Here is a 13,836-nt window from a genome sequence, read left to right as displayed (position 1 = left end):
ATAAAAAACGTTTCTTTCTGTTCAAACACACAAAATCAATGTACCCTTCCTCTATTTACAAAGTAGTTTCTTTTAAAAAGGAAATCAAAACATTTATCCTCCTTCAGTAACTGAACACGGCCTTGAGTCTCTGTATTGCATAGAGGATTTTGTTTTCTGTTTGTTGGACTGCCCTTTGTTATTTAACACAAAGACACTTGCGTGATAGTTTCTGATAAAGGCTCTATAGTTTTAGCAAGTTTCTTCATCGTCTCCTCCCTAACCAGACCCAGAAATGGTAAACAATTCCTGCAAGTGTCAGGAGTCAGCTTTTGCTACAAAGAACACTGGCATGAATATGGCAGAATACGAAGCACCTGTTGTGTTACAGTAAGTGAACTAGCTGCGAACATCTCTCTGCTCACGTTTGGTCACTTTTAAACACCCCCAAAGCACAGGGGTTAACCTCCCGATCGTGTCCATCATCTATCAAATCCTTGGCTCCTGCTTTCATATGAAAAACATCCAGCATCTCAGCTGGATCGGGAGAAGCATGTGTGCAACACGGATTACTCTGCCCCAATTGTTTCTCTTCCCAAATGCCACAACATGCGAAAGAAAATACACAGGCCATAGCAACTATGAATATTTATTTTTTCTCCCACCCACCCTCCCCCCATTTCCGTAAAACTGACTCCTGTGGGTCCCCATGCGTTTTGCAGGGACAGCTGTCCCTCGCCTCTGTCTGGGCAGAGTAAGTTCGTTTCCGGTCAGGTTAAACCCGGCACTTAGCCTCCTCTCGTGGCTGAGTCTGCAGACAAGAAGGTGTGGAGCAGAATGGGACAGTCAGACCAGGTGTTGGTGAGGCTGGAGGAGTTCTGCTCCCAGGCACAGCACATGGGCAGCCCGGCTATTGCCGCGAGGAGCGGCAGCGAGATGGTTCTCGCCCCTCGGGCTCAGGAGTTCTCCGGGTGGCGCAGCTTTCCCAGCCTGTCCCCTCTCTTCTCTTTCTTCATGCCATCCAGCCACTCTGTGCACCTGCGCACCAGCTCCTGGTCCACGACCCCCGGTGCCGGATCCTCGTCATAGTCCTCGTCGTCGTACCGGTCCTGGTCATTCAGGAGTGAGATCTTTATACAGGACGTGAGGTCCAGGCCGGCTCTGCTCTGGGAGCCCGGCAGGAGCCTGGTGCCGACGACGGGGTTCGTACACCCACACTTGTTCTGCAGGTGGCGGCGCAGCAGCAGCGAGGTCGCGTCATCTGATAGCTTAATTTCGTACTTGGTTGTGGGGACTGCAGCCTCCGGCTCCGGCCTCGCCACCATGCCTGGGTTCCTGACGGCGCGACCACGGCTACGTGTTGGGCACGACTTCCGTGGTTGCTGCGGCGGCTGCGGCGGCTGCGGCTGTAGCTGTTGCTGCCGAGAGGTGCAGAGGTGGGAGTTGGGCAAAGGGCCAGTCCCGGCCTGCGGCGCCCTCCGCGGCTTCCTCTCTCTGGGTGGCGGTTCTGAACCCTCAGGCCCTACCTGCTGCTTAGGCTGTGCCCGGGTGGTGGTGGGGCCAGCGGCCGCAGCAGAGGGAGGCTGGATGGATGGTAGGGGCATGGCGCTGCTCCGTGACCCCTCTGCTCCGCCTGCTGACTCAGCAGCCAGCTTCGCCTGGGGCTGGCGGATCCGCTCTCTCTCCAGGCTTAAGTAGCCCTCCGGCAGAAGAAAAAAGCACTGCTGTAACCGGCGGCGGCAGCAGGGTTGAGCCGGAGGAGTGGGTGTCGGGGGGGGAGCAGGTGGCTGGGAGGGCTGCGACGTCACCACCTGGGAGGGCTGCTGCGGTGTCCCCTGTGCGGGAGTTGGAACGCCGCTGGAGAAGAGGCGGGAGTCGGGCAAGGGGCCAGTCCCTGCCTGGGGCGCCCACCGCACCTTCCTCTCTCTGGGCGGCGGTGCTAAATTCATAGGCACCTCCTCCTTAGGCTGCTCAGGGATGGCGGCGGCAGCGGCGGGAGGCTGGATGGGTGGAAGGGGCGTGGTGGTGCCGCCTGACCCCTCTGCTTCCCCTGCCAGCTCAGCGTCCAGCGTCGCCCGGGGCCGGCGGAACTCATCCTTCCACGGGCTTGAGATTCCCTCCGATACGGGAGAACAGCGCTGCTGCGACCGGCGGTGGCCCCGGCGCCATGAGTTGGAGGGGCGACGGCCGCAGGGCTGAGCCGGAGGAGTGGGCGTGGGGGCAGGAGGAGCGGGTGGTGGGGCCAGAGAAGCACTCACATGGGAGAGCGGTGATATCCCCCGGGAGGGCTGGGACACCACCACCCGGGAGACCTGCGATGTCCCGTGACAGGCCTCCGGCACTGTCACCCGGGTGGCCTCCGGCACTGTCACCCGGGTGGCCTCCGGCACTGTCACCCGGGTGGGCTGCGATGTCCTCTCGGAGCGCTGTTTTGATGTCGTCACCCGGGAGGGCTCTTGCGACGTCACTGGAGAGGGCTGTGACATACCCCGGAAGGGCTGCGACGCTACCACCTGGGAGGGTTGCGATGCCACCACCCGGGAGAGCTGCGATGTCCCCCGTGCTGGACTTTGAACACCGCTGAAAAAGAGGGGATGGGTTAAAATCGCATTCCAAGAAGAGACAAGTCTGACAGAGCAGGAGATGTCAGTAGATAATCCCGGAAACATTCACAAAAACAAACACTAGAGGCAGTTTGAGCAAGGCTGGAGCATTTACAGCTCTGAAATGGGAGAGGGACTCGTAGTTTAGCTGCTAATACTCTGGCACCGACCAGTATTTTCACACCCTAGGGACATACTACTGCTCTTCTACTGCACTCCTTGGTGCATTGGGGAACTGTTCTTAACATTTTAAAACAGTCATTTACACTCAGCATCTTTTGATTGTGATTAGTCCATGTGGCTATGTCGACACTGCCAGGTTATTTAGAAATAAGTTATTTCCAAATCTCTCCTGTTTGTGAGGAAGAATAACTCGTAACTATTTTGAAATAATGGGGGTATTTTGAAATAAGCTTATTTCATAACAGGCTTGGTAGTGTGGATGCTGCCTTGTTATTTTGAAATACCGCCCCAGAGCAGACATGAAAAGGACACAGATTTTATTGTTCAGTTTTTTAAAAGAGAAAAGGTTTCCTCAACTATTCAGTCACCTTTCTCTCTTGCCATCTCCTGGAAGCACTCCTCACTCTTGCAGGAGCTGTTTCTAAAACTTAGCAATTATCTTCAGTTCACCCTCTTTGATAAAACTTCGTGAACTAGTTCAAGACATTTGGAACCTACTCCATTTAAAGCAGCTACATGTAAGAGAGACCGAAGAAGAGAGTCAGACATTTCTTCCAAGGTCAATGGAACTGGAAATGGTGTTACTTTTTCAGCACCTCATTCACACCTCCTTCTACCCGTAACCAGCAGCCTCTTTTAAAGTATCAGAAGGGTAGCCGTGTTAGTCTGAATCTGCAAAAGCGACGAGGAGTCCTGTGGCACCTTATAGACTAACTGAAGTGTAGGAGCATAAGTTTTCGTGGGCAAAGACCCACTTCGTCAGACGCATGCCTCTGACGAAGTGGGTCTTTGCCCACGAAAGCTTATGCTCCTACACTTCAGTTAGTCTATAAGGTGCCACAGGACTCCTCGTCGCTTTTGCAGCCTCTTTTAAAGACTCTCTCAAGATCTGCTTCCTTTTGTTCCTGAATCTTAGCCTCTACCAATTAAACACGTTAGAGGGAGCTGCCACGTGCTGTGTAGCTGTGACATCAAAAAGGCTCAATGCACCAATCAAAATGAGATTTTGGAGAAGGGATAACTCACATCGCGACTTTCACAGCAAAATATTATTCATTAAGCTAGCTTTCCCTCAAGAATTCCCCGGGCCAGATTGAAAGGATTGCTGGGCCAGATTTTGCCTGCCCCTGGGCTAAGGAATTGCTCCTCTTAATAGATTTATACGTCATAAAATACCAATAAAATTGCCTGCTCCAGCTATTACTGGGGTTGCTAGGGGTCTGGTTTTGAACCAGACAATCCAGTATTTGAGCTGTTTGGGAAACAAATTGAGAAGATATAGATGAGAAAATATCACATGTCTGGTATTTTCTACAGGAGATGTCATGGAGATTGTGGTGTCATGTCAAGTGTGTCGGGGATTTTTGTTGAAACCATGTGGCACGCCCTAGCTATTGCACAGCAGAGCCCTGCTTGTCATGACAAATTGGGACCAGCACCCAACCAGATGATCAAAAATTCAGATAGTCAGGGGAGTAGGGAAGTGTGAGGCCGCAGCGCCATCTAGTGGCCATGGGAGGATGCCTGCTGCTGGTCCTGCATGCGCTGGTCATTAGGTCAACATGGAAAGCTGCACAATGGAAGGCTGGAAAAATGGGGATCTACAGCAGCACATCATCTGTAAGGACTCCAGATAATAGGGCACCTCGTATTATACACTCCTGGCAGTGACACACACACACACACACACACACACACACACACACACACACACACACACACACACACAGATCCTCAACTTCCTTAGCCACAGGGCAGATAGTCGGGTGTAACAATCCACCCCTGACAGAATCAGGAACTGCTCAGACCCAACCAATGCAGAGAAGCAGAACAATTCCCCAAGCAGATGATACATTCTGGCTCCTTTGCTGGGTCCCAAAGAGAACAAAGTCCTGAGTCTTCTCCCTATCACTCTCTCATCCACTCCACAGTGAGACTCTGGCCGGGCAGGAAGCTATGGGAAAGGGGAAACAAACGACACAAATTCCACTGTCCCCAGTGGTGAGGAACAAAAAGCCTCGGTGGGAAAATAATAGTTCCAATTTTAGTGTTTCCCACAACTTGCATTTGGCCAGCACCAGATAGGTCAGGCAGCATCAGCCCCAAATCTATCCCAGGCTCTTACCTTCTCTGCAGAGATGTGTCTCTTTTTTCAGCATTGGATTTGAAGGAAAGTCCAATAAAATTCCTCTTTGTGTCCATGTTCGAGGCCTGAGAGCGCTCTAGGGAAGAGCAAACCTCGAGATGACTCCCGGTTGCAAAGCTACGGGAGTCTGAAATTGCCCCAAACCCGCATCCTGTCCAGCCTGGCCGTTGTCATGGACTCTCTATGAGTTCACCACCTCTCAACACCCTTTAACCAATCAGCGGAGATGCCGAAAAAGGCCTTGTGATGTCACTGCCACACCCTGTCCTGCCCCTGGCCAGCCCCTCTGCATATTTGAGCCTCTCCCCCTGCATTACCCCTACTCACTCAATGTTAGTTCTAGGAATCAAGCAGCTGCACATGGAATCATCAGAGGCTGCTCAGTGCCACGTGTACTTTGCAGATTGTAAGGCCAGAAAAGACCAATCCCCTAACCCCAGGGTGGACATTAATTTTCACCGTAGGGGGGGGGTCACTTCAGGAATCTTGATATGTGGTCACAGGCTGGTTTTGGGCCTCCTGGAAGGTGCAGGGCCTCAGAGCTACACCGAGGGTATGTCTACACTACCCCCCTAGCGGGGTAATACAGGCATACCGAACTTGCTAATGAAGCCCGGGATTTGAATTTCCCAGGCTTCATTAGCATAAAGCCGGTGCCGCCATTTTTAAAAGCCGGCTAGTGCGAACCCCGTGCCGCGCGGCTACACGCGGCACGGACTAGATAGTTCGGATTAGGCTTCTAATCCGAACTATCTGTACGCCTCGTGGAAATGGCCGCCCTTGAAAGGAGAATGCCTGCTCTCCTGATAAAAGGACAAACTGTTTGGGTTTGGGGTTATTTTGCTGAACTTCTTTTCCCTGTCCTTTTCTGTTTCTTTGGTTTGCTCTCATCATTTATTTTACTCCCACCACAGCAGAACATTTTCTGTTATCCAAGATTCAGTAAACTGCGAGGCCCCAAATGCATTTGCAGGAGAGTTGTGTGCTTTTCTCAAATGCCACTAAGTAAATAAGGATTCCTTCTTTTCTGTATGAACTTTTTTGGGATCCTGACAACAGAGGCGTGTTTGGATTGCCAAGCACTCAAAGACCATGGCATAGGTCATAACTGTGTAGTGCTATGATGCAACAGCCCACAATATCTAGTGTCACACCACTGCTGTTCCGAAATAAGCATTATTCTTCATGGAATGAGATTTACAGTTTTTTTAAATAAGCCATCCGTTATTTTGAAATTATTTTGAAATTATTTCAAAATAATGGAATAGTTGTGCAGATGCGCACATTGTTAATTCGAAATAACGTCGGCTATTTTGAAATTACTGTGCTGTGTAAATGCACCCAAAGAGTTTACAAATAGCTAATAAGCTTTACCAAAGGTCCATCTAGCCCAGTAGCCTGTCTGCCGACAGCGGCCAACACTAGAGACCCTGGAGGGGATGGACCGAAACAATGACCAAGCCATTTGTCTCGTGCCATCCATCTCCAGCCTTCCAAAACAGAGGCCAGGGACACCACTCCTACCCCCTGGCTAATACCACTCCACGGACCCAACCTCCATGACTTTATCTAACTTCTCTTTAAACTCTGCTATAGTTCTAGCCTTCACAGCCTCCTGCAGCAAGGAGTTCCTCAGGTTGACTATTTGCTTTGTGAAGAAGAACTTTCTGTTATTAGTTTGAAGCCTTCTACCCATTCATTTCATTTGGTGTCCTCTAGTCATTCTATTATGGGAACTAATGAAGAACTTTTCTTTATGCACCCTCTCCACACCACTCATGCTTTTATAGACCTCTATCATATCCCCCCTCAGTCTCCTCTTTTCTAAGCTGAGAAGTGCCAGTCTCCTTAGCCTCTCTTCATATGGGACCTGTTCCAAACCCCTGATCATTTTAGTTGCCCTCCCCTCTCCCACCCTTTCTCTTCCCCTCTCCCACCTTCTTTTCCCAGTCTCCCCAAGTTTTGTTCAATAAAGAGAGTTTCTATTTTTGAACTCGTGTCCTTTATTTTGTACATCAGGAAGGGGGGCTAGGGAGAGGTAAGTGGAAGGAGGTGAGGGAGGAATGGGGTACGAGCCCCCGATGGGGAGGACTCGGGTGGCTTTGCAGGCTCCTCGGGGTGGAAGCTGTCCTGCAGCCCCCCGATTGACCCCTCCGGATGGCAGCCTGCGCCAAGTGCAGCCGGGCTGATGGCCGAGTGCTGTGATGTGCCCAGTGTGGGTACTCCAGGCAATCCAAGCCAGGACTTCTTTGCAAGCGGGGCACCCCTGAGAACTGTCTGTCCGGGGTGGGGGTCGAGTCCCTTTAAGCACAGCCCTCGGCTAGCCTGAGGCAGTTGCTCCACGCTCTAAGTCCTAATCTGATTCCCTGCCGGCACTGCTTCCGGCCATACTTAACCCCGGTTCAGGGTCCACTCAGTGTGGACATTCTAGTTCGAATTAGCAAAATGCTAATTCGAACTAGTTTTTAAGTCTAGATGTTCTAATTCGAATTAGTGCTGTAATGTAGACATACCCTGAAGGATTACAGTCTTCTTATACAATGAATTTGGTTGTGGCTATTTCGGAGTCATATGTTATGGCCCCACATGATTGGCGCACGCTATTACGCCTGCTACTTAGCCCGGCGCAGTATGCAGTTTGGGACACCGAGTATCGTGACGGTGTTACGTTGCAAGTTATGGATAATATTACCAATGGGGTAAATGTTGGCATAGATGAACTTATAGGGCAGGGCCAATATGCTACTCCCCCGGCTCAGGCTCAGATGAATTGCTTGGTATTTACGCAAGCCACATCGCTGACCCTTCCAGCCTTACGACAGGTCCCTGATGCGGGCCGAAGGGACACATCTTTTGCTACGGTCCGCCAGGGCCCCCAGGAACCCTATGTGTCATTTTTGGATAGGCTCCACACCGCCATACAACAACAAATAGACTCAGAGGAGGCTCAGCACCTGTTGCTGTTTCAATTGGTTATCGAAAACGCTAATATAGACTGCAGGCAGGCTTTGGACCCCCTGCGTAACAAGGCGAAAACTCTTTCAGAACTGATCAAGGCATGTCAAAATGTTGGGTCTGAACAACATAAAGCTGAAATGTTAGCATCGGCGCTGGCACAGCAGCTGACTGTGGGCAAAGCGGCCATTCAATGCTTTTCATGTGGTAGGGAAGGACATGTAAAGAGTGATTGTCCCAGAAGGGGTGCTGGTGGGACCCAACCTAGACGGGAGACCCTTCCATCTCAACCGTGTACCAGATGCCGAAAGGGGTACCACTGGGGAAACCAGTGCCATTCTAAATTTGATGTACAGGGAAACCCACTTGCAGGGCTGCCGGGAAACGGCCGGAGGGCCGCGCGACCCGAGATTTATGAACAGGGCCGTGAACAAACCCTTTGTGGGGCACGTGGAGAATGTGCCGGGCCAGGCTCACGTCGCGCCGTCACCAGCCTCCACCCAGCCACCGCGGGAAGCGCTGGGTTGGACTTGGTCACTGCCGGACCAACAGTCATTACAGACTCCAGTGACACTTAATACCTACCGGCATCTATGGGCCGTTGCCCGCGGACACCACAACCCACCTGCTGGGACGCTCCTCTACTTCCCGGAGCGGCTTGTTTGTGCTGCCTGGGGTTATTGATTCGGATTACACCGGCAAGATCAAAATCGTGGTCTGGACACCTTCTCCACCCTGCAGTGTACCCCAGGGCGAGCATATAGTGCAGCTCGTGTTGTTTCCCAGGGTGGTTGCAGGTGAAGAGACCCACAAAAGGACTGGGGTTTCGGCAGTACGGGGTCACCGGCGATTTTCTGGGCCCATAAACTTTTACCAGGGCAACCTATGATAACTTGCTTGGTCAGTGGCCGGCCCTTCACCGGATTGGTTGATACGGGCGCTGATGTTACTATTATACAACAGTCTCAGTGGCCGTTGTAGTGGCCCCTGATCCGTGCCGTAGCTGCAGTGGCCGGCGTAGGAGGCATGCAGGTGCCTTGGCAAAGCGCACGTTCCCTCTTAATCGAGGGACCCGAAGGCAAGCAGAGCCTCTTGCGGCCTTATGTACTGGCGGTGCCTTGCACCTTATGGGGACGGGACCTTTTGTCCCAGTGGAACGTCACTCTCTCCACACATTTATAGCACGGGCCACTGACGTACAGCCTCATCTCAAACTGACTTGGAAAACCGACAAACCTGTTTGGGTTGATCAGTGGCCCCTGAAGGGTGAGAGGCTGTTGCAAGCGCAAAAACTTGTGAAGGAGCAATTGGCCTTGGGACACATTGTCCCTTCCACCAGCCCATGGAACACTCCTATTTTTACCATCCCCAAAAAATCGGGGAAGTGGAGATTGTTACAAGATCTCAGAGTGATTAATGCCGTTGTGGAGCAAATGGGGCCCCTTCAGCCGGGGGTCCCTTCTCCTTCCATGATACCTGAGCAGTGGTGTATGAAGGTGATTGACTTAAAGGACTGCTTTTTTACCATCCCACTCCATCCTGATGATTGTTCGCATTTTGCTTTTTCCGTACCCACGGTTAATAACGAGGGCCCGATGCAACGATATCGTTGGGTTGTTCTGCCCCAAGGCATGATGAATAGCCCCGCCATTTGCCAGATTGTGGTGGATTCAGCGCTGACCGAAGCCCGGACTCGCCACCAACAGGCCATTATATACCATTATATGGACGATATTCTTTTTGCCACCGCTGATCAAGCGGCCCTACAGGCTTTATATGAGTTGGCTTCTCGACTGTTGCGACGATATGGATTGTGTATCGCTGAGGAGAAAGTTCAAACTGTGCCCCCTTGGAGATATCTGGGGTGGAAACTTTATGAGCCTGAGATCCGCCCGCAGCCGTTGAAAATTTTGCCACGTCCATCACCACTTTAAATGATCTACAGAAACTTTTAGGTACTATCAATTGGATTCGGCCAACCTTGGGGGTCATTACAGAAGAATTGTCTCCATTGTTCCAACTTTTGAGGGGCGACTCTGATTTGTGCCTCTCTTTGAACCCAGAATTAGTCTGTGTCTCTGAGGTCTGTCCCAGGCAGCATTTCCCCAAAGATGCCCAGTTACTCACAGTCTCCTTCTGTGTGCTGGATGCAGAGTAGCTTCTAGTCACAAGTACAGCCAAAGGGCCTCCCATCTAGGGCAATTGGAAGCAGCCTGCTAGATCCCAGTTCCAAAGGCTCGCTGTCCCAGTCTGTAACTGCAACGTAACAGCTCCTGAACTGGATCAAACACCTCCACAGCAGCCTGGCTCCCTTTGTGCTCCAAAAACAGAAGGAAGAGTTCACAGACTGATGAGTCTTCCTCTAGTCTGTATGGCTAGATTGCAGCATATAGGGTCTTCCCCAAAAATAAGCAGAGGCACCTTTAGTAAGGGGACTACACTTACATCACTTCTGCATTACAATTCTCTCCTTTAAAGTACTTTCAACTCCTTCTGGTTTGGTATCATCCTCAAACTCATAAGCGTATTCTGCATTGTCTAAATCATTGATGATGATATTAAATTCTGCCAGACTCAGAACAGATCCCTGCAGAACCCCACTTGTTATGTTTTGTAGTATAACTGTGAACCATTAATTACTATCTGGAATGCTTATCCAATCAGTTATGTACCAACCTTACAGTTTGTGTATTTCCTTAGTTTATTAATGAGAAGATCATGCAAGTCTGTATCAAACAGTTTACTAAAGGCTAGAAATACCACATCTACAACTTTCCCCTTATCTACAAGGCTTTTTATCCTGTTAAAGGAAGCAATAAAATTGGTTTGACGTGATGTGTTCTTTATTTACCCCATTATCTTCTAAATGTTTGCAAATTGATCCCTGTGTGATTTGCTCCATTATCTTTCTCTGTACAGAAGCTTCAGTGGGTAGCCTAGTTAGTCTGTACAGGATAAACTTAAAAAACAACAAATAGTCTGGTAGCACTTTAAAGACTAACAAACCATGTAGATGGGATCATGAGCGTTTGTGGGCACAGTCTACTTCTTCAGATGGTCCTCTGAAGAAGTGGTCTGTGCCCATGAAAATTCATGATACCAGCTACATGTTTTGTTAGTCTTTTACAAAACCTAAAAACAACAAATAGAAATGAAGGGAAGAAACCTGAAAGAGTTGGTCTGTGCCATGGTTTCCAGCCCCCACCCCTACTGGTGGGGCCCCCTGGGGGAAGGGGCTGAGGTTGAGGTTGGAGAAAAAGTTGGGGGTGGAGAGGTCAGGGAGCGTAGGGGGCTCAGACAGTGCTAGGAGCATGAGGACCTAGGATGGGCAAAATGGAGCAGAGGGCTGGCGGAGGGGGGGGGGGGGATCTCAGACAGGGTTGAGAGGGCTGGAATCTGGAGGCCTGGGGTGGGAGGTCCAGGGCACAGGAGCCCCCTTTAAGAACCACTTACCTGCTCCATTGCAAAGCCCCATCCTCAGCTGGCCAGACTCAGTTGGTGCAATTGCCCCCTCTGGTTACCCTGCAGTCCAGCTCTCCCCTGCCCGCTTGCTTCCCGCGGTGGCCACACTCAGTAACACATCTCCTCTCTCCACCCCTCCCTCTACAAATTGTAGGGAAATAGTCCTATTGCTGGCACCTCCCATTTTCCAGGCAGAACCACAACCTGCCCTTGCTTTAGCTTAGGGTAAGAGGTAAGTGTATACCAAATTTGGTGGCCCAAGCTCTTATCATTTTGGAGATGCTCCCGAATAAACAGACTCACAAGAGACACAGAGACAAATGCATATTATATATGTAGGTACATATATACACATGCACATGCACTCACATACATTTATATATATGTATTTATATATACACAGAGAGAGAAAGAGAGGGTATGTCTACACTACAAAGTTAGTTCGAACTAACAGACGTTAGTTCGAACTAACTTTCCTAGGTGCTACACTAGCGCTCCGTTAGTTCGAACTAGGTAAACCTCATTTTACGAGGACTAACGCCTAGTCTACATTGCCGTAAATTTGACATGTAAGGTAACATTTTGCGATACTCTTGGGCTATGTCTATACTGCAAGCCTCTTTCGAAAGAGAGCGTCTAGGCTGCACGTTGAACTTTCGAAAAAGCGGCTTGCTTTTTCGAAAGAAAGCATCCAGTGAGTCTGGATGCTCTCTTTCGAAGAAGCCCTTTTTATATTGAAGAACGCCTTCTTTCGAAAGAGGAACTTTCGAAAGAAGGCGTTCTTCCTCGTGAAATGAGGTTTACCGCCGTCGAAAGAAAAGCCGCGTTCTTTCGATTTAATTTCAAAAGAACGCGGCTGCAGTCTAGACGCAGGTGAGGTTTTTTCGAAAAAAGGCTACTTTTTTCGAAAAAACCCCTGAGTCTGGACACAGCCTTGGTGAACAACAGGAGTACTGAAATTGACTTCAGTGGCCTTTAACAGGAACAGTCTCGGCAGTGTGGGCTCGAAGTTCAGAAAATCAACCTTACACAGCCACATTCAACCTAAACTCCAAATGTAGACCAGCCCTTAGAAACTGGAGCAGTTCATTTCTATTTTACTAACTGCTAAAATTTGTCCTTTCAGACTCTGTGCCTGTTTCTGAAAGCAACCAGATTCAGAACAATTTTTCTCAAAGACTCTTTGACCTCCTTGTTTCTCAGGCAGTAGATGACGGGGTTGATCATGGGATTCAGGACTGTGTAGAAGACCGAGAATATTTTGTGTAGCATTTTGGGAGTGTTGGTTGTTGGAACCACATAGACAGCAATTAGAGTCCCATAGAAAACTGACACCACAATGAGGTGGGAGGAGCAGGTGGAAAAGGTCTTTTGCCTCCCGGTGCTGGAAGGGATCCTCAGGATGGTGGTGATGATACAAATGTAGGACGTCAGAGTCAGTAGCAAGGGCACAAGAGCCCCTGTGGTAGCAACAATAAATGTCACCAGTTGCAGAGTCCGGGTGTCACTGCAGGACAGTTTTATCATGGGCGATAAATCACAAAAGAAATGGTCGATTTCTTTAGAATCACAGAACGATAATGAGAACACAAAGCTATTTACTATGGTGCCGAGCAGGAAGCCGCTTATCCAGGACCCTGCCACGAGCTGGGCACACACCCTGCCGTTCATCAGAACAGCATAACGGAGGGGATGGCATATTGCTAGATACCGATCGTATGACATGGCCGTGAGCAGCAAAAGTTCTGTAGTTGCCATGATAGAGAACCAATAAAATTGCCCCAGGCAGCCCTTAACAGAGATGGTTCTGTCCCCAGTCAGGAGACTGGCCAGCAGCCGGGGCAGGAAGGTGAAGGTATAACTGATGTCCAGGAAAGACAAGTTCCCCAAGAAGAAGTACATGGGGGTGTGAAGGTGCTGATCAGCCACAACTAACACCACAATGAGGATGTTCCCACCCGTTGTCACAATGTAGATGGCCAGAAACAGCAGGAAGAGGAGAGGCTGCAGTTCAGAGACCTCCCCAAATCCCAGGAGGATGAATTCCATGATGTGCGTTTGGTTTCCTCCTCCTTCTTTCTCCATACAACGTATCTAGAAATAGAAAATTAATCAATATTGGTGAAGTGCAGTTTTGTGCTGTCAGTTTCACCGAAAGAAACCTGGAGGAGGTAAATTCCCACTGCTGTGTCTCTCCACTGGAAGAATGAAGTTGTCAATGAACAGCGGAAGACTCATATCAGTAGGTGGAAGAATCTTCCGTAGGAATAAGAGATCCTCCGGAAAAGGGCTTTATTCCAGAGGATCGGGCCAGTCTAGATGCTTTTTTTCCGGCTTTTCCCCAAGCCGGAAAAAAAGCGGCAGACATATTTATTTAAATCCGCGGGGGATATTTAAATCCCCCACGGATTTCCCTATTCCCACTTTCAAATTTAGCATGCAAGAATACTTGCGCAAGAGGGCTTATCCCTGAGCAGGAGCGTCGGAGTATTTGCACAAGAACCACTG

The 13,836-nt window shown here is 49.9% G+C and overlaps 2 protein-coding genes across 2 annotated transcripts; both read right to left on the bottom strand.

Moving 5' to 3' along the window:
- Positions 1-935: 935 nt before the first annotated feature.
- On the bottom strand, positions 936-5,013 carry LOC142821298 (uncharacterized). The gene is made up of 2 exons (XM_075912152.1): positions 4,891-5,013; positions 936-2,559 (listed from the first exon to the last, which is right to left on the bottom strand). Exons 1-2 carry the CDS (start codon positions 4,965-4,967, stop codon positions 936-938), a joined length of 1,701 nt encoding a protein of 566 aa, XP_075768267.1. The 5' UTR covers positions 4,968-5,013.
- Positions 5,014-12,450: 7,437 nt separating this feature from the next.
- On the bottom strand, positions 12,451-13,413 carry LOC142821167 (olfactory receptor 11A1-like). The gene has a single exon (XM_075911969.1). The coding sequence runs from the start codon at positions 13,411-13,413 to the stop codon at positions 12,451-12,453; it is 963 nt and encodes a 320-aa protein (XP_075768084.1).
- Positions 13,414-13,836: the final 423 nt, after the last annotated feature.

The sequence above is a fragment of the Pelodiscus sinensis genome, chromosome 30 (genome assembly GCF_049634645.1).
Source record: "Pelodiscus sinensis isolate JC-2024 chromosome 30, ASM4963464v1, whole genome shotgun sequence".
NCBI lineage: Eukaryota > Metazoa > Chordata > Testudines > Trionychidae > Pelodiscus > Pelodiscus sinensis.
The sequence above is the reverse complement of the archived record's forward strand: the minus strand, read 5'-3'. Positions and strand labels throughout refer to the sequence as shown.

Bases quoted from the DNA above. Each gene is read 5' to 3' on its own strand.
- LOC142821298 (XM_075912152.1), bottom strand. From the start codon at position 4,967: ATGGACACAAAGAGGAATTTTATTGGACTTTCCTTCAAATCCAATGCT. The intron at 2,560-4,890 runs GTAAGAGCCTGG...CCTCTTTTTCAG, and splicing joins GACACATCTCTGCAGAGAAG to CGGTGTTCAAAGTCCAGCAC.
- LOC142821167 (XM_075911969.1), bottom strand. From the start codon at position 13,413: ATGGAGAAAGAAGGAGGAGGAAACCAAACGCACATCATGGAATTCATC.